The sequence below is a fragment of the Taeniopygia guttata genome, chromosome 4 (genome assembly GCF_048771995.1).
Source record: "Taeniopygia guttata chromosome 4, bTaeGut7.mat, whole genome shotgun sequence".
Classification (NCBI taxonomy): domain Eukaryota; kingdom Metazoa; phylum Chordata; class Aves; order Passeriformes; family Estrildidae; genus Taeniopygia; species Taeniopygia guttata.
Window position 1 is genome coordinate 39,638,332 of NC_133028.1, and position 20,678 is coordinate 39,659,009.

A 20,678-nucleotide genomic window follows, 5' to 3' on the forward strand; every position below is an offset into this window, starting at 1 on the left:
AACTGACCTCACCAAAAAAGTTGATGATTAGTTTCAAGACCCTTTGACAATGGCAAATTGATAGAAGGATAAGGAGTGCAGCTGAAGACAGCAGCATGTTCTGTACTGCCAGGCTTTTGAGAGTAAACTGTTGCTATTCATTATTTTTTTTTGTCCCTAATGAGAGGATAAACTGGGCTTTAGACATACTTCCATTTCATTAAGGTCATATTAGCATTCTGGAGGTGTCAAGCTCTATTGTGTTTTTTTCAGATGAAAGATATTAAAAATCTTGATTTTTCCCATTCCTTGAAGCAGTGACAAACCTAAAGAAACATCTTAAGAAACTGTACTTACCTTACTACTTTTTTGTTAATTTCTGTTCCTTACTTATACGGATCCCCCAAGACCATGATGATCAGCCTTGTGTCAGAATTTAAAAATTCATTTTTCCTTTAATTTGTTTTCCTTTTCTTCAGAAATTAATAAAATCCTTATGCATTTAATATATACTTATATATAAGAAAAAGAATAAGAGAAATTTTAAAAGCAAAATTAGTAACATTCGAAATCCCCTTTTCAGCACTTACAGATTCTTAGTAACTTTGAGCACACAAGGTAATTTATGGAAGTTTAGCTGCCACTCCTCCCAGAACTGATAATTGAGTAGATCTTACCATATTTTAAAGTGACGGATCATTCTCACCCTCATTTTTAATTACAGTATAGATAATAGATTGTCTTCTTAAAAAAAAAAATCCACTCTTAAATGCATATATGTGAAAAGCATACTGGCTAACATACAGAATTGTCTTTTATTCACTCATAAACATTTGCTTCAGAGAACGACCAAGACTTAGGCATTTGAATACAATTTGTTCCTCGCAATTTAAGGAATATGTAAACTTAGTTCAGCTTGCTCTTATGAAATATGTCTGTGCTGTGTTGAATTCTCTCATGGTTGACGAGAATTAGGAGTATGCATAGCCATATGTTCCACTGGATCTTTTGATAACATCGTTTCACTCTGGCTGAAGTGCTTAAAAAATTTAATCTCACTCTAAGATCTAGTGTAAAAAGATAAACAGAAAACTTAGTTTAAACTAAGAACTATTAAGGGGTTTAGTAATGTAAATTAATAAATATGGAATCAGAGTTGATAAAAAAGATAGAGGGGAAAAATAAGTATGAAGACTAAGAGGTTCAGTATGTAATAATTCTCTGAAATCTATTATGTTGATCAGCTTTTTTCACTGTTATTTGCACTCTTTTTCTTGGTAATGTGGAAAAGACAACACAAGAGAATACAGAGTCAATACTGCATTCATTTGGATTGAGATTTGAGTTTTAAAGAGTGCTTCTACAGTTTATAATGATGTTACTTTATGCAGGTGATAACGCAAGCCAGTGGGAGTGTTTCTCATCACACAATCCATACTCAGCCCGTGGGGAAGCAGTTTGACAGAGTGGATGACTTTTTCATTCCAGCTACAACCCTTATCATTACCCATGTACGGTAAGTTTGTCTGAATGAAGGGAATGTTGGATTGTCTTTTTGTTCATCCTAAGAACGGGTTCTGGCTGTGACAGAACTGAACAATTTGATCGGCTGGGTTTTAAAAGACATGGAACACAGAAAGAGAGGCTGAGGAAAACAGGACAACACTTAGCACAGGCATAAAGCAGAGTTCTTCTGAAGACCTCTTAGAGGAAAATAGGAAAATATACTTTTCTTCCTCAAAATACACTAGTAAGAATTTGATATATAACCTTCCTTCCTTCCTTCCTTCCTTCCTTCCTTCCTTCCTTCCTTCCTTCCTTCCTTCCTTCCTTCCTTCCTTCCTTCCTTCCTTCCTTCCTTCCTTCCTTCCTTCCTTCCTTCCTTCCTTCCTTCCTTCCTTCCTTCCTTCCTTCCTTCCTTCCTTCCTTCCTTCCTTCCTTCCTTCCTTCCTCCCTCCCTCCCTCCCTCCCTCCCTCCCTCCCTCCCTCCCTCCCTCCCTCCCTCCCTCCCTCCCTCCCTCCCTCCCTCCCTCCCTCCCTCCCTCATTTCCTTCCTTCCTTCCCTCCCCTATTTTTTCCTGTAACATTTCTACTTCTAGGTATTGAATAATTCTGCAGTCTAGGATTTTTTTCCTCTGAGTATTGCATTATTGTATATTAGTAGTTTGTATATTTAGAGCTTCTAAGTTTTTTTTACAAGCTGACACAGACCCATTTCCCCTCAAAACAGCTCTGCCAACAATTATCCATTTTTTATTCTGATATTCCAAGTTCAAGTTTCTATTTCTATTCTATAGGAATATCTTCATTAGATCATCTTAACTGTCATCATTCTGTTCTAGCAAAATTCTCAAATTACAGGTATAAATAGGCATCTCCATTAAAAAGGATATAAATTCTGATCATAAGGAGTAGTAGTCTTTTAAATGGGAAAACATGCAATTTAGGATGATTTTACAATTAATTTTAGAATTCACTCTGTATGTGCCTGGGAAGAATCTAGTCCTCTGTATCAAGAACGTTTGGCTTCTTCTAAAGATGGTGTTGTTGAGAGATTATTTTTTTAAAATTTCCTACAAAACTCTAAACTAACAAGTAAGTTAGCAATCAGCCATATGCAGTTTAAAAATAAATGTATAGATTAATATATCTGAATAATAAATTGACTCCAAGTAACCACTATTACCATATTTCTTGAACTGAGCAGGCAAATTCCTGTTGTGTCCCTGAAGTAATCTGTAGTCCTCACATTCAGCCTTCGAAAAACATTAAATATTTCTGCTGTATTTGGAGAAGATATGTGTTGTGAGGACAAAAGTTACTGTTTCATAAACTAGCAGGTACTAGAGGTATTACCCAAACAGAACTGACATTAAGATACTTTAATGTTCTAGTAACTAAGAAAGTAAAACCATGGATAGGGATAAACATCATACTAGGAGGGGAATCAGGACTGGGAAAAGGGCCGGTCCAAAGCTAATGTCGGATTAATCATTAATTAATCATACTCAAACTATTTTAGGTTGATATTTTGCCCAAATAGGTCAAGTAGGTGCTTCCTGCTTTTCATGTTACCTTCAGCTGCTGAGCAATTTCACATGTCCTGTATGCAACTCAACAGAAAATAGAATGAAAGAATAAAAGATAAAAAACACAGGAATAATATAGGGGTATGAAATCAATTGAACACTGAAAGAATAAAATCTGATAAGTGCCTGCAAATATATAATAAACATAAATTCAGGGCTAATAAAGGTTTTGTGTTTGTTTGTTGTTTGGTTTTGTTTTGTTTTCTTTATTTTATTTTTTATTTTTTAATATTCACATGCCAGATAAAATTATGAAGATTGCCAAAATGCCAAAATAGAATTCCTGGTCTGGCAAAAAAGCCTGCAGTAGTTTGTCCACTGCTAAACCTATAGATTCGGAGCACTTAATGAACAAAATCAATTTGGTTTTATCAAATAATGAACTTAAGGGAAATGCTATTAATTCTGAGTGCCTTTTCTAAAAAGAAAATTAAAAAAAAATGCTGTGCAGACAAAAACACTGCTTTTCTTTCAATGTATTCTTCAAGAGCTGTTTATGTTAATCAGTTGTTGAAGAATTTGTCTTCCATAACATCTGGGCTGCCAGTACCTTGCTTTTTTTGTTTAAATTAGAATTCAATATGTGAACAATGTTACAGGAAAGATTTAAAATTAACTGTATTTATCAAATTAGTAGTGATGTAGAAAATCCCAGTCTATTAAAGTTAATATGACCAGTCAACAAAAAGAAACCCCACTCAATCACAGCATGTGTTTCTCAAGGCTGTTAGGCAACAAACATAAAGCTTGAGTTTATTATTCTTAGGAGTGTATACCAACCAGGGGAGCAATTTATGCATATGAATTGCAAAAAACAGCTAAGAGGGAAATAACCCCACTGGCTAAGTTGGCTGGTGTAGTTAATTGCCCAAGGGCCCTATTTACTCTTTGTCAGAAATCAGCTCACTTTGACCATGCAACACAGCCCCTTTCAGAAAAATGAAAACTTTCTGTAGTTAGGTGCATTTGTCACTTGCAAATTAAAATTTTGAATAATGGAATGGAAGACAGTATGCATGGCTTACCAAATTAGCATCTAAAACTAAACATACTGTCCAAATAAAAGCAATTCTAAGCAAAAGAAAAGGCCTATCACCTAAAGGAATTAAATAAGTTTCCTAACAGCTAGCACAAACCATCTGATACCATTTGCAGTGTATTACTATCTACAGCATATTCTGTCCAATAGGTTGGCTTGTTGACAAATATGAACAGAAGTAAAGGCAAATAATTTAAAGCCATAGCGAATTGTTATTTTTTAAAATTTTTAATAATAGCTAAAGTGGCAATTGCTGCTAGTATGTATATAAGTATTTAAAACTTATTGCAAAGTAATTTATTTAAGAAGTGGTGGAACTATACTTTTGATTTACCTAGGTCAGTTATTTTTATTTATGAAAATCCAAATAGGCTGCTCATTATTAGAAAAGAAAATTCCACACATTTTAAGGCTCTTTTGAGCAGCAGATAATTTAGGACACACTTCCTCCAGATCAGACATTTGATGAGATACTATAAATTTTGCTCTCAGGTAAAAAGTAATTCATTCCAAGGTAAAAAAAAATGTTTTTCCATATTTTTTCTACCACTGACTGAGTTAATTTTTTCTTATATTTATCACACAGCAGGAGTCAAAGCAAATAACCTTTTGGTTTGGTTACCAACAGGCATAACATTCATTCATGCTCTGAACAGCTGTGATGTACCATCAAAACATCAACTAACCAAACTGAGTACGCATGAGCCAAAAGAAGTAGAGGAAGAATAGATTAATTTATTTTCTTTCAACTTTCTTTTATAATTGTTGGCCAGTTGGTATGTATACAGAAGAGGACAAGAAAAGAAACTTTATAATTCTGGGGAGAAAACTGTGGTAGGTTCAGTAGCACCAGTTAGTTCTGGGATGTTAGGAAGGTGTCCCCCTCTCTTTTATGTTCCAGTAACACTATTTCCTTCCACTCAAACACCATTAGGAATCAAACAGTGTTTTTTCTGTAATCCTTTTGTATCTGCATTTATAAAGATATATTTATGTGTGTGTGTATGTATATATTTATAAAGAAAAGAAAGTATTTCTTTGTTTTAGTGAAAATGTACTAATTGTTGCCCTAATAATGTCTAGAGCAACCCCACTGACGTTTCCAGATAGCAAGTTCATGGTTCTACAGAGAGTCTCAGTTGCAAATAGACCTGATTGGCATCCCATTATAGAGCTGACTTAATTCTAGATTTATCTCTCTGGTTTTTTTTTGACAAGACTAGTTAATCTGCTGATTCTAAGGGAGGAGTTGGATCATGCCTTTGAGTATTCCTTCATGATGGAAAGAAATTTCCTTTTTTTCTTGCTAAGCAAGCTCAGCGTTTAGAGAAAGTCAGTTTCCCATGCGTTTTCATTAGTTTCTTGTGCCAGCTAGTTGTAGTTGTAATGCACAACAGATCTTAGTCTTTATCTTAGAAAAAGAGGCTATGACACAAAACAGTAAAACATTGTTTGAAAGAACAGTGACAGAAGTTTGTTCAGTCTTGCAGTTGGAAATCTGAAGATTTTAAAGGGAAGAAATTACATATTTATCTTGGCTATCTTGAAAAACAACCCATCCTGCTGTCATCACTGGCTTTGCACTAGCTGTCAATCTACTTTGAATTATACCAAGAGAGTGAATGAATGAATATAAAGCATTGATTTTCATACACGCTTTCATGCCCATATTTTCAATACACACTTGAAAAAAGTCTCCCCTTCCCCCTAGTTCTGTTGAAAAATTAACAAACACCAGGGCCACAAAAATAGGTAGAATGAGATCTGTTACATTGTCATAAATAGTACAAATACCAAGGTGTTTTTCTTCAGTTCTTTCTGAAGATTTTTCCTTCTGCACATGCACCTTATAAGAATTGGATATATGATTTCAATATTTGTCCTTATACACTGAATAAGGAGAAAATTTTATTCAGCGAGCTATTTCTGTTCCAAAGCAATTCAGGACAACCAATGATCTTGTCCTTAATAGTCTGCTAATACCACTCCTTATCATAAAAATAGACTCCTGCAATTAGTATGTGGGATGGTTGCAGAAAGATGACTTGTACAATACTCATGAAAATATATTCTTGGAAGCCTAAGGAGCAAAAGGGCTAATTATTTGCACTCCAGTGTTCATAAATTGAAGAGAACAAAAGATAATTGGAATAAATTAAGGTCTTTCACTACACTGCAAAATGTTTCAAAAGCAGTATTAAACGTACAGAACTCACTGTAATGGAGTAACTCTAAGTTTTTAGGTGCTTTAATCTTTGAGCAGTGTTTTAAATGTCATACTGTTACCTGACCTAACAAGTGGAAGAATGAGCAATCAATTCACTGATGAGATGGCTCAGGATCTGAATACAGTTTACATATTCTGTTTGAGTTTTTTCTCTCTTTTATGCCTCTGTTGTGTATGGCAATAGGGGAAGCAGTCTTTCTAAAATCACACTTATTCATTTGCACAAAACAATCCAAAAACTAAGCTTTTCTTTAAGAGGTAATTGGAATGTGCTGCCAGTGCATTCCTGTGAACCTTCTTAAATGAAACCCATGTGGAGCAGTGAGTCAGTACATGCACATTTCATTCCAGAGTTTAAGCCCCTACAGAGGTGTGAAGTAGCTGACAGGGTGTGGAGAGCATTTTCAGTGTTTCTATGCAAATAATCAAATGGAAGATATTATTTTTGTTGCAAAAATCCTACATAATCAGAAAAAGCTTTCTATTCAGTAGTTCCTGAGTGAAACAATGGAAGCAGTGCATGCTAAGTCAGCTGTAGATGAAGCATTAATAAAAAAATATAATTAATTTAGGAGTTGACTTTTCACATAGACAGTATGATTTAGTGTGAAGATAGGGACAATTTAATATTTTACAAATTCAGTTAACAATGCACGTTAGGGAGCAGAAATTTTGAGACAGTTCTTAGTCATCCAGCTATAAGCCTATAATGATACTGGGAAAATAGGAAAAGAGCTTGAAAGCTTGAGGAAGTGGAGACAGCTCAGTAGTACCAGGGCAAGAAAAGAAGATTTAGAAAATATTCTGCAATTTCTGATAAGGATTGTGGAATCTGGTAGTGAATCCTACATGGTGGCACAGCACAAACAGGGGGGATAGGGCTTCACTCTGCAGCCTCCTACTCTGTGTCTTAGTTAAAGACTCATGCTAAATGAAAACCTTGAGGTAATTTTTTCCCCTCTCCTCATATTTGCCCCCCAAAAGAAGGGCCCTAATGGTCCATAAATATGTTGCTTTTGAAAAATAGGGTTGTTTGAGAAAGATGGAGAGGAGACATCAAAAAGTCTTATTCTCTATCTGATTTAGGCTTTAAATGGTGGATTTTAGAGCAACTTTGTTCCAGAGGGAATCTAAAGAATGAAAGATTGAGAGACTCAACTCAGATAGTTTTATAGCATTGAAACTTACTTTGTCCAACTACCACCAGTGGCAACAACAACAATTATTAAAATAAGGGAATTTTTAGAAATGTGAAGTCCTTCTTAAGTGCATCAAACTTATATTCTCTACTTCAGTCCTTCTCTGCTCACATGTTCCCACCCAAAAATTTCATAAATGTAGTAACTACATATCTCTAAACTAAGAAACTCTCAGTCCTTTAGGTAATTACAAGGTATACCAAGTGCCCAAATTTACATCTGCATCCTCTTTTAGCTCCACTCCTACACTCTAAGTGACAAGGAAGTACCAGTGTTTGCAGGCTTTAAAATGTGCTAAGCAGTACAGATTCCTAACTGTGTGGGAAAGCACATAAGAAATCACAAAGATTAAGATAATTACCATCATTCCACAAGTCCAGTTAAGATTTACTGTTACTGAAATGATGTTCAGAGGTGTACATAATGTTTTTGAAGCCAGGGCATATTGGAATTCAGAAAGAAAATATTTTCAAAATATTTTTAAAGTTCATTTTCATCTTGATGCTATGAAATTTAATAAATAATAATTGCACATTTAAATGTAGCCAATATAGAACTATTTTAATATTTTTATTCAGTGTGACTGCTTCTAACCTTGAAAAATAAAGGTATGCACACACAGACACACACACATATATATAAGGAATCCATCTGGAAAACTATCTTGTTTGTGGAATCGGTTATTCTGTGTGCCTTTTCCCACATCAGCTGACAATTGAATACTCTTTGACCAATTTATTTAACTTATGGTCCAAATCTTTTTCTCTTAGGTACCTTGAGTAAAACTTCACAAAGTTCTTGAACAACAAATTCCAGCTGTCAGCAGAATAAAAGATTATATAAAAAAACATTTCAATTTCAGTGTGACTATTTAGAAATGAGAATTCCCTTTAAAAATGTTACCTGAAACATGAGATTGCAGCCAGCCTTTCTAGCAGTATAAAACAACATCAGTCAAAACCAAACAAATAAGAAAAGAATCTTTTTGTTCTACTTGACCTTCCTCAGTAGCTTAGAAAGTGCTTGGAACCTGACTTAAGTAAGCCAAGTCACCTGTAATACAGCAAAAGGGAATTTTGCTAAATTGATTTTTTTTTTTTAATTTTCACAGTAACATTTCTTCTCTTTTGCATGTGCAGAAGTCATTACAGGAATATTTATTTTTGGAAAAAGTACCATCTTCCATCTGAAGTGGATAAACCATTTCTAAATATAAGTGTTCTACATGTCTCCTATAACCTATCTGCTTTTAAAAATTCAGCATCTACCAGTACCAGTATGTAGAAATACATGAAACAATATAATGATTAAAAAATAATCAACTATAAGAAGAAACTAATCCCTTCAATTATGGCACATAATTTGTTGTACCCAGTGGATAGACGTTATCTTAGTGCTGCCTTAATTATCTGTTGGTTTACGAAAAATACCCCAAATTATAAAGACTCATTTATTAGCTTGGAGACAATCTTAAAATGATTAAATAAACCTTTTTTTTTTATTTTATTTTTTTTAATGTTTTTTAAGAAACACCCAGAACACAATTATTTTAAAAGATTTTGCTTGGTCTGGCTTGGATGGAGCTAGTTTTCTTGATAGCAGCAAGAATCTTGCTGTAGATAGACCTGTGACAGTGACCTAGTAAAAATGTGATTGGAAATTTTCATTTATTCAGCTCTATCTTTTAACATTTAAAATAGATTTTTTCTAATTGTGTTTAAACTGTCCTATTTTTCATGCTACAAACCCATTTTAAATGAATTTAAATCATGTGAATCAGACTGTAAGGAAACTTCCAGATCTACACAAATAGACAGTTTTTGTGTTACTTCCATGGGTCCTCATATGTCAGCATGTAACATCTTATGGTGAATAAAACATCCAACTTCCATCTTAACAGAGCCACTCAAACCAGCTCCCACCTCTTGTAGAATCTACAAATTAGAACAAAGAACACGTCAGGCCCTGATGTGCCTGATTATTTTTGCCATGATAAGCTTAAATTTTTTAATCAAATGCCATCTCTGATGCTTCAATGTGCAAAAAACTATTTTATCATGTTTTTTAGAAACAAGAATTACATGCTTTTTTTGTTGTTGTTTTTTCTTCTGTTTGTTTTGTTTCTGTTTGGTGTTTTTTGGGGTTTTGTTATTGTTGTTGTTGCATGCAATATTTTCTTAATTTGGGTCCCTAGTAAAAACTAAAAGGAGAGAAAGGAATTGTGGTAAAGATCAGCATTTGTTCTTGAGAATATTCACATATCCCCAGCTGTAACAGGGTGTAGACTCCATATTAAAAATGAAGAAAAAGATCTATTGAGACTGTTTTGCTGTGTGTTATTTACCACCTTTGAGGTCCTTATCTCTACCTCATTATTCATTCTGTACTGGTGCTGACTATTTCTTGTGACATATATAAATTTGACTGTTCAGTTCATATGGCATCTGCCCACCTTGATGTTACCACATTTTCTGAAGTGCCAGATTTTCTTAATCCTCTCGTGCCTTGTACTGACATTTAGGAGCATCTTTAGAATGACTTTTGTTTGCTGTGTCTGTATAGCTAGCCATTTCTTTGACTTTTATTGCTTTAAAAATGATTGGGGTTTTTTTATTAAATTTCTCCTTCCCTAGATAGTATGAGACAGAAAAATGCACTAGCTGCCAACGCTTAAAAATAGATTTTTGGCTGTGTGGGTTCCTTTATAATGTAATAAGAACAGTTTCATATATTCCTGGATACTAAAAATGTAGCAATTAAGTTACTTCCCTTTGTCCTAAAAATTCTTGGACTATTTCTTGTCAGCATTGGACAAGAATTTGCAATAATTTAAAATGTTATTGTAATACACATCTTGCAACTGCTCCTCCAGGGAGACCTGAAACAATTCATAGATACCTGCATCAGTAGCCTAAAATTCAGTTTATCCCTAAGCTGTGCAAATGTACAATAAAAGTCAGAAGTCCTGGGCTTTGTGCAGTGTGTTGAAAGAAATCATCTCTTCCCACAAGGAGTGCTTGCAAGCACTTACTTGATTTATCCAGCAGAGTTACAGAAGACAACTCACATAGACTTTCCCCAAATAAATGCTTATTTGGGTTTTTCCACCCAAGTGAAAACTATCCAAATAAAAAGGAGGATTTTGTTGATGAAACTTACAATGTCATTTACTTCAGCTCAGCAGCATTAAATTTGTGGTGTTCAATTTTTAATCCAGAGCCTATCTTATTAAATATGATGTAGGATAAACTCAGAAGCTGGAAGCTTACTAATGCATTAAACTATCTGTTTTATAATGTTATCTTCTGTCTCTGTTACATATTGTCTAGTAATGGATTTTTTTTCTATTCAATCTCAGAGCACAAACCTTAATTTGAGATCTCTTTATTCTAAGAGCATAACATGTGTCAGGATTCCTTCAAGCCCTTGCTGAAATATTTCTTCCCTTCTGTCTTGCATGGCTGTCTTGAAGTCCTTGATATCCTTATTTTTCAAAATAATGGTCAGCCTGTACTGAGAGAGTAAAAAAAGAGAGGAAAAAAAATCATTTTAGTATATTTGGTCATCATTGACTGTGGAGTCTGACATCCAATTTAATCCTCTCTACACTGAGCTCCCTCACTAAGAATGGAGATAGAGATACCATATTCACTTCTATGAAGTATATAAAAAGCAATATCAAAAAAGAATAAAATCTTCAGAACAGATCTGTGAATACCATCTCTGCAATCTTGGAATACTTACTATAAAGACCACTTTCATTCAGATCTCTCAGGTGATATTCAGCACTTGTTATCCCCTGGTGTGGGACACCAGGTCACTTTCAGGTTTTTTTTTTTCTTTTGCCCCCAGCCATTGCAATGTCCTTTTCTATTATATTTCAATATACTTGAGGATCTAATCAGGAATTTTTTCATTACTAAGACTGTCTGTTCCCATAGACCTAAAAATGTTCATTTCATACTACTTACAATCGAATATTAGGTTCTTTTCTGAATTAATCTTTGAAAATCTGTATTTGTTTTTATCAGTATTATTAAGCAAACTTAGGATATCTGATGGATAAAATTCTTCTGACATCTATATTTATAATAAAAAGATATTGTTTAATCCATAATAATATTAATAATAATAATAATGAAAGCAAGTTATATCTGGCTATATATTAGTTTTCCTCTTTCATCCTATATATGCTGTAAATTTCAAAGGTTACCTGTTATTGGATAGGTATTTTTTTCTTCTAGTTGGAGAAGAATGAGATTTTTAATGTGCAAATCTATAAGAACACAAATATTCGTGTTCGTGTTTTGAAACCCTAAGTTTTCAAAACCCAGAACTTCTTCCCAAGCAGAAGCACAATAAAAGAGTCAATATTTTTAGCAAAATAGACCTACCATCAAATTCTGTTCTTCGTGTAACAGAAATTATAGTGATGATCTTGTTTTACTCTAAAATTACTTATTTTCCATAAGAGTGGCCCCACAGCTTTTTATTCTGTGGGTTTTGATTTTTTTTCCCCACTCCTAAGCGTACAATATGAGGAGGCTTTAAACAAAATTTTTATTTACTTAGGATAAAGTAGATAATAGTTCGGGGTTTTTTCTTGGACAAATTTATTTGGTTAGAAAATTTCTCTTTTGTACAAAAACACTGCTCTTGCTTCTTGTACAGGTAATTTTGATTGTAGCTTATTTAATTATCTTCTTTCTATTTTGAGAAGATAATTTTCCTGAAGTGATTGATTTCAGATTTTAAAAAGTCTATAATCTTCATAAGGGTAATCTCTTGGGGTAGGTCAAAACCAGAAAGGATAGAGGACATCAGTTTTTATATTATCCTTCTCCTCCTCCTCATTTTCTATTCTTTTGATCTTCCTGAAGTGAAGAATACTTTTCTCAAAATTTTATGTTAATATGTTGTTTAAAAGAAATTAAAAAATTAATTTATCCTCATTTTCAGGAAAAAAAAATCCGAAATATTTTCTCTATTTCATCTTTTTAAACAATGTTTAGATATTTCCTGTTTTATACTGGCTGCAGTTGGAATGGTAAGCAATATATATGGCTTGTCCAAAAGAAGAAAATAGCATAGTGGAGCTCAGGTTGTTAATTTATGAACTGATGGCAGCTCCACACTTGCACCTTGCTTGGGTATGTGTGTATGGAAGAGGCAAAGTTGCTCTGCCAGAAGGAAGTGGGAAAAAAAAAAAATACACCTTGCAAATTTAAAGAAGCAGTGTCAGAACTCACATGACTTTGGCATTTTTATAGTACAGAACTTAAGTCCTGTATGGAGTTTCTTCTTCATGCTTTGTTTTTCTCTTGTGACCTTTAGGGTGTTTTGCACAACAACCCAGTACACATTTCAGTATTATAAAAACAATAAATATTAGTAAGAATGTTTGGACCTAACTCTGCTATAGTTAATTGTGCCTCAGTGGGCTTTAATTTCTTCCTGTGTTACCCATGCTTTAGAATGGGAAAAGTTGTGTAGCGTAGTCTGTGTACTGTCCCCTTGCACAGCTTTTATAGTTCCTGTCCACAGAAACACTTTGAAATCATTCTTTATAAACCAGGAAATTTCCTGAACTTTTAAAATCAGCACATATAGTATGGTTACAAACCACATTCTATTATATTCAGTTTTCTTGAAAAATACTAATTATCTTTTGTAAAGTCATAGTCCGAAGTGGATTCCATCTCGATATTTTGCAGTGATGTTAATTCTGTCAGAGTATGCCAAGTACTTCAGTAATGTCATGAAAACATAGCTCTCTAAGATATTGTGATAAACAAAGTTGCTCTTGGAAAATTCATACATAAGATTTGCATGCAGTTCATAGACCTCCACAAAACCCTAAGACAAAAATGAAAGGCAGACTCAGAAGAGTTTTTCTTTGTATGTTTGATGACTCTTTCCTTGAAAAAGTACTGAAGTTGATTGTTATGACTGACAAATTATTCTTTTTGTGGAAAGAGTAGTGATGGTTTTCTGCTAAAGCTACGCTTTGAGAGTGGTGAAAATTATCTTCAGAGATTCCTGAAGATTCTAGGAGAGACATCTCTGTTTTTAGGGCTGTTTTGCATGGAGACTTATGTAACATTCTTCACTCTATGCAGGCACGTTCAGCAGTGCTAGCTATTCCTCGAATCAGTTGAATTTCTGACTCCTAAAGCAGGCTTTAATAGCCCCTACTGCTGTATGATACCTGAACTTGTTATAATGGCTTGGAGAAACAATCACATTTCAAATGTAATTCTAGCTCTTAGTCACATTGTGATGTAATGTCAGTCATTTAAGCCTCAATTGCCCAAATCTGTGCAAAGTTTTATGAGGCTATATTTGGATATTATGTTTTCATACTGAGAGGATACTTATGGTGAGTGTGAGGTTCAGATTGTAGGCACCTACATTTAGATGTGAAAATACAGTGTATCTGTGGGTGTAAACTCTCTGTCTTCTGCAATAGTTACTGGAGATTTAGTCTATACACACAGTGGAGTGTATAAACAGTATTTCTCACCCCCTACTCTGGAGGTTGGCCTTTGGTACTGCTTATTTTTAAAAATTCTTTGGACTCTGTTGACTGCATGGTCTAGATTTCTGCTGGCAAAAAATAGCAGCTTAGATTTTCAGCTCATATTTAGACATACATAGCTGTACATAGAAATGTAGGTGTCCACAGAAGAGGAATGCTACCTGTAGAGAATTATTTTTGCACTAAGGTGTTATGATGCTATACATTTGTAATGGGAATTCTTGACCTTCCGTATTGATGACTGATATGATTGAAGAGGTGGGAAGCAGCTGTGTTTGATTAGAACTGCAGAAATTGTTTTTTTCTTGTTTATTTCAAAGCAATAAGGGTATGAATATAAACAAATTGATATGTTTATGCACTCTGGCAGAGATACAGTTAAGACATATCATTTTGGTTTTTTTTTTATTTTCTGGTTCATATATCAATTTTTAATAAACTGACGAAAAGAACAGATTATTAAAAATTCCGTATTTAAAAATAAACTGGTCATTGTGGCAGAGCACTCATTTTCCACATGTGCTTAATCTAAACAGCACTTTCTTTTTAAATTTCAAATTGCATTACTTGAAATCCTTATCAGAACCACCCAGAACTCAACTCTGTGTGACTTCAGATCTAGCACTGCTGTCCTAAATGATATATGATACTGATATGTAGACATTCAACTCTCCAGTTCATTAGCTGAAAATGAAAGCATTTATATTTAATCCTAAGAGAGAGCATGCTTATCCCTTGAGAGGAAAAGTCAGAGCTTTCAAGGATACTACCACTGATGTCAAACAGCATCAGTGGGGACTTTATAGGCAATTTGGAAGATACAGGACTGTGCAGAGAGTAGCAGTGAAAGTATTTGGAACCTTAGGACGGGGGCCCAGAATATATGAGGCAAAAATTAGCTTTACTATTCCACTTCTTATCTTAGAAGAAAAAACAGTGAAAAGGGGGATGTCCTAGTATGTGATTTTCTTCCTATACTTTTCTTCCTATACTACCTGTTCTATGTACTCATATGCACATATGCATGTTTATGTTTTGAAACATGCTCTTTTTATATCAAACAATACATATCTGCATTAAAACTCTGCAGACTGGCAGTAAGTAAACTGCAGGTATGTGAGAGGGGTATTTCATGCAATTTCAGCACTGGTGTGGGATTTTTCCCCTGTTATCCCTCCCTCTGTCCCATAGGGTTTGGATGACAGAAGAAGGGTCCAAAGGAGAATCCATGGATGCTTAAGGATCTTTTGCTACACACCTATTAACAGTCATAACAAAATCATAGCAGAATCCTTGCCAGTGTGAAATACACCAACTCACAGGATGACTGCTCTATGACTGTATCAACTGAATTCAGAAAAGGCTTGACAGTTAACAAGCTCCTTGTGCAATGGCTATGTATTTTGGTTTGTAAACAAAGTCAACCCTTTTCAGATATGCAGAGATATTAAAAAGTAGCAGTGCTGAAGTTCAGGCAACAAGTACTGATCTTCTGGAATAAGTTTCTTGTTAAGCCTTTTCTCAGTAATAGAAAATAGGAAAAAAAATTCACTTAGGTACTACAGTGATGAAGATGGAGTGTTATGCACATAAATGTGACATCCTGTAACCAGGAAACCTCCCACAGAACTGGGTGAGTCACTAAAGATTTCAGCCAGATTTCTGTTTTGCAGCTTTGTTTACAACTACCAGTACATAGCACATTCTACCCAATGGTACTTCTACAACACATTTTCTAATTAATTTATTGAAATCTACTTTCTTGTTATCGAACAAACCCACAAAATCCAGAGCAGAAAGCTGTACACCTTTTAAATTGTTTGATGACATTCAAAGCATTTTTGGTATAGCTATAAAGAGCAATGACATAACAGATACGTAAGAACAGTGAGATATTTGAGAGGAAAAAGATGTTTTACTCATTCCTCAAAAGCAAAATACTCTTCTCGAGCTCTGCCAGAGTCAATGCTACTTAGGCTGAACAGATTTGATAAAAAACTCAAGAGAAATTTTATGTAAAACCGTCATTTCTGGTTCTAAACCATAATAAAACATTTTTCTATATTAACAAAGATTTGAGGTTTTTTTCTGGTTTGAAAGCCCCACACCTTAAAGGACAGTGATTGAATAATTTATTTTGGTCAGTGAAAGGGAGCCAACTATATAAATCCTGTGATAGGTTAATCTGCACTTCCACATTTTCTCATAAGTGCAAGTTGTATAGCATGTAAGGAAAATTAGGTTTTTCACCCTTTATACATGTTACAAATGATGGAACTTAAGGTGATAGGAATTTTGCAGGTAAAAACCTGAAAATTAGGTATGAAAAGAGAGAGGATGTTAAAATACTCGTAAAAACTGACAAATTTTATGTGTAATAATAATACCTAATAAGGTTTCCAAAACTGATACCTTTTTAAATATAAATTTAATGTTGGTGCCTCATGTCATAAGTTACTTCTCAATGATGGGCACGTTATTCCAAAGAAAGATTTGATAAAAGATTTCCCTCACTCTGAGACATTTGATAATCTGATGAGAGCAAGAGAGAGAACTAATTTTGGTAGAGCAATAATCTGATTTGCTATTGGGATTACTTTGGCAGCTCAGCAATGAGAGTCTTCAGGTTGTATTTCAGGAAATAAGATAGTGATAATTATGATAATTTCTTTGGGAAAAGAATGATGGAGTTCTTGGGTTTACTGTTCTTTTTTTCTGTGCTACAAACAGCCTTATAGGTTCATAAAACATGGAGAGAAATCCCATATTTTAAATACCTTTAACATGCTTTAAAAATACTTTAAAAATATGGTCTTGAATTTATTTTGTGGAACTGATAATCTATAATGTTATTAACTTTGTCATTAACATTCCGGAAAAGTGAAGGTATTCTCAACTATCACTTGCTGTTTTCCAACAGCCTAATCATAAAAATAAGTCTAAATGAACAGAGGTGACAGGCACAATTTAATGACATAATTATAAATTACTGTATTTTTTAAATCTTTTTAGCTAGCCAATTGCTTTGGAAAGTTACAATGTTATGGCTACTTTGGGGGTTGGGTTCCAACTCTATAGAACGTGGAGTAGTAATGGAGACTTCTTTACTCAGATTTAATAGCTTTCTTTTACTCAGAATGGAAAGAGAATCTTGGGATAGTCAAAGCTCAGCACATGCACTTACACATTTGGTTTGTGGAGACCTCATACAAAAGTCTCACTAATATAAATTTTGTGAAATGTTCCTATTTTGCTGGTTCTGTAGACACCACTGGAGGACAACATTTTCTTATCCTGTTTTATTATGTACAGCTTTTTTGTGTCCCCCATTCTACTTGCCTGTGCAATCCAAAACTATCAGCTTAGTGACTTGCAATACTTTTTTCTCACAAATTTGGTAAGTAATATTTTTTTCAGTAGTTGCTCTTGTCTCCTTACCAGAAAGATGAGACCCAGTCTGGGAATGGAAGCAGAGTTAATAATCTGATGTTGATATGCTGAGATGGTCCATAATGCTATAGAGAAGGGAAGACAGATTCATCTGTTAGTTAGAAGGCAGGAATTAGGTTATGGAGAGTTGACTGAAATTTGTTTGCAACTGATCATTGCTGTGTGTAAACAGACAACTCTTCTGAAGCATGTCTCCATGGTCTAGCACCATTCCCCCAGCCTATCCACCATGATCTTGTACAGTTAGATCAATAAGCCTCAAAAGAATGAACTTTTATAGTTTTATAGTTGTATAGAAATATTACATATTTGAATATGAAATATTACAAGCAATTCATAAACCTGTATGTGGAGATCAATGTGCTGTCAAGGACGATGCTCATTTTCAAAATATATGTGTCTATGAAAGATCAGTAACTGTAAAATTATTAGTCACTCATGCGTGAAATTCACAATTACTTAAGATCAAAAACAGTGTAAGACAAGTTTTTAAAAACAGCTGTTTTTCTATACAGTGGATGGAAAAGTGGCACCACAACCTTAGGTTTGCAGAAGAGCAGATTCCTCTGCATGCTACTTGTGTGTATGTCTGTGAGCTAAGGGACTGTGTCAAATCACAGTCATTTCATATTATTTGAAACCCTTGGTTGCTTCTTTTCAGGCATTGCAATAGGCTGCCCTGGGAGGTGGTGGGGTAACCATGCCTGGAGGTGTTCAAGGTGTGTCTGGATGATATGGTGATGTGGTTTAGTGGTTTAGGGGTTAGAGTGGTAGTGCTGGGGAAGTGGTTAGACTGTATGATCTTAAAACTCTTTTCCAACCTTGATGATTCTATGATTTTATGATGGTTAATATCTCACCATCAAATGAATGAGTAGTATAAGATTAAAATCTACTGTACATATGCAATTTTGATTATACAAACAAAGCCAAAAAAAAAGGTGTTTCATATATCCATCAGCTAGAAGAGGCCATGAGAGCATTTTCTCTCATGTACTTTAGGTTTTAATAATTTCAAATAGTCATTCAGTGATACAGATAATAAATCTGATATTTTTGAAACTACATTTACTTATCCAAGTAGATAGTAATATAATCTTTACCTGGAGAGACCCACCACAGAAAATTCATCATGTCTATGGCAGTTGGTTGCAATGGTATATTGTCCCCATTGTTAGGAAAAATTACCTCTTCCTAATTAAAGTTGTCTGGTTTCAGTATGCAACTATTTTTATATTGGACTCAGGCTCTTGCATAAAACCATTGTCTCCATTCCTAAATAATTTTCAGGTTTTTCCTTGCCTCTAATTTTTTTAATGCATTTTTAGGGGCAGAAATGAAGAAAAAAAAACCATAAAGCAGTCTTAGTTTAGTCTTCTGAGTGTAGAATACAGGTATGTTTAAATGAGTGTATTGTATTATTCTTATTCACCTCTCTTTTGATATACCCTTAAGGACTTTACAGAGGCTTTTGGGTCTTGGTTTTATTTTTGACTCATTAGACTAAGATTTTGTATAGACTTGCATGTCTGCTATGATCATTAAATCCTTTTATAGACACTACTTTTTAGGATACTGTTTTATGTTCATGTCATACATTCCTCATTCACATGTGAATCTGCTCAACTTTACACCTGGCCACATTTGAACACATTTTGCTTGAATGAGCAACTGACTATAATGGTTTTGCTGTCATTATCTACAGTCTTATTGTCATGGACATTCACACACATTTACATCTAAATCATCTGTGAAAATTTTGTGAAGCATCAGATTTTGTACCAAGAAGTTTCCTATAAAATTATCATTCTGCATTGACAACTACCTTTTATTACAGATAAATTATTTTTCTTTCAGGTATGAGTTTTTATTCCAGGAAAGCTATGCCCTTCTGATATTCAGATACCTTCAGAAAGTTTTCTAATAAAAAAATTAAATTAGGTTTGCCTGACAAAGCTAAATTTTTTATAAACCCATGTTGACTGCATTATAGTCACGATTTTCTGTAATTCATTGTCATATAATCTATTTTATTATTTCTCTTGAATATGCATCAAGCTGTTCAGCTTAGCTGGGATGCCTGACTTTTTTTTTAAGAGCTAGTCAACTCTTTCAAAATTATTAGGAACAAATTATCTAACCAGATAGATATATGTCCCTATAAAAAAACTGTTTATTACCTTCCTCAGTTGCCAGTGGCTTGGAAAGTACTTTCTCATCTTAGGTAGGAAAAGTATATTTTTTCTCATTCTTTGTTTTTTTCTGTTGGGTTTGTATATTTTAAACTATACTAGAAATGAAATTCTTAGCTTTTCTTATCAGTTTTCTTTACTTCCCCTTTTCCCTTCTGTAACTTCCCTACAGAACTTCATTACTTTTTCCATCTTTACACCTCTGCCTAGTAATTTTCAGAGACTAAGAATCAGCCTCACAAACCTCGCAGGCACAGGAACAGACTTCTCTTGATTTGTTCAGCTTCTCAAAACTCCAGCCACAGAGCTCTCACTGAGACAGGCAAACATATGAGATACACCACTTGTCAAATCCTTTTAAACCCAAGAAGACTGGCTGCTTTAAATTATTCCCACCCCTCCCCCCTTCTTTTTTATCTCTGTTTTTGGGCTGTTAGGGTATTTACATCCTTGCCCAGCTTTACTGAATTTTAATTGGAGCACTGAAATGTTGCAGGCAGTATGGCAGCCAAGAAATAATTTTTTAAACAGTAGTACTGATAAAATCCTATTAGTTCTAATAAATTGCTTTTGTCAGCTGTACTCCTGGTTTTGGGAAGGGTAGATCCTTCATGAAATTTTACAACCTTCTCTCCCAGACAGGTCCAAAGTTCTGTATTTTTAGCAATCAGGAACATTATTTTGATGGAGTGATTTTGTATACTCTTCAAAATTATATAGTTTTATAGGTACTTTCTCACATCTGTCTCTTTAGTACCTCAGTTGCAATAGTAACCTATACCATGATAGGTTAGAAACCATGATGGGCCTTAGATAACCTGTATTTTCACCTGGACTATGCCAATGGATTATTATATAGCCTTAAGCCAGTCATTCAGCTTTCTTTACCCTCTGTAATATCCTTACAGGGATTTGAAATCAATAACTAAAAACTGCTACGTACCTTCTATACATTATTCTGCCCA

At 34.3% G+C, this 20,678-nt stretch overlaps 1 protein-coding gene across 3 annotated transcripts in view; it reads left to right on the forward strand.

The window, feature by feature from the left end:
* The window catches only part of FSTL5 (follistatin like 5), a 269,497-nt gene that overhangs the window by 242,227 nt on the left and 6,592 nt on the right, over positions 1-20,678 (forward strand). For all 3 annotated transcript variants that reach the window (XM_041715855.2, XM_041715856.2, XM_072928440.1), the window contains one exon: positions 1,371-1,495. In XM_041715855.2, coding sequence (XP_041571789.2) covers positions 1,371-1,495 — 125 coding nt within the window. The remainder of the gene's footprint in view (positions 1-1,370; positions 1,496-20,678) is intronic.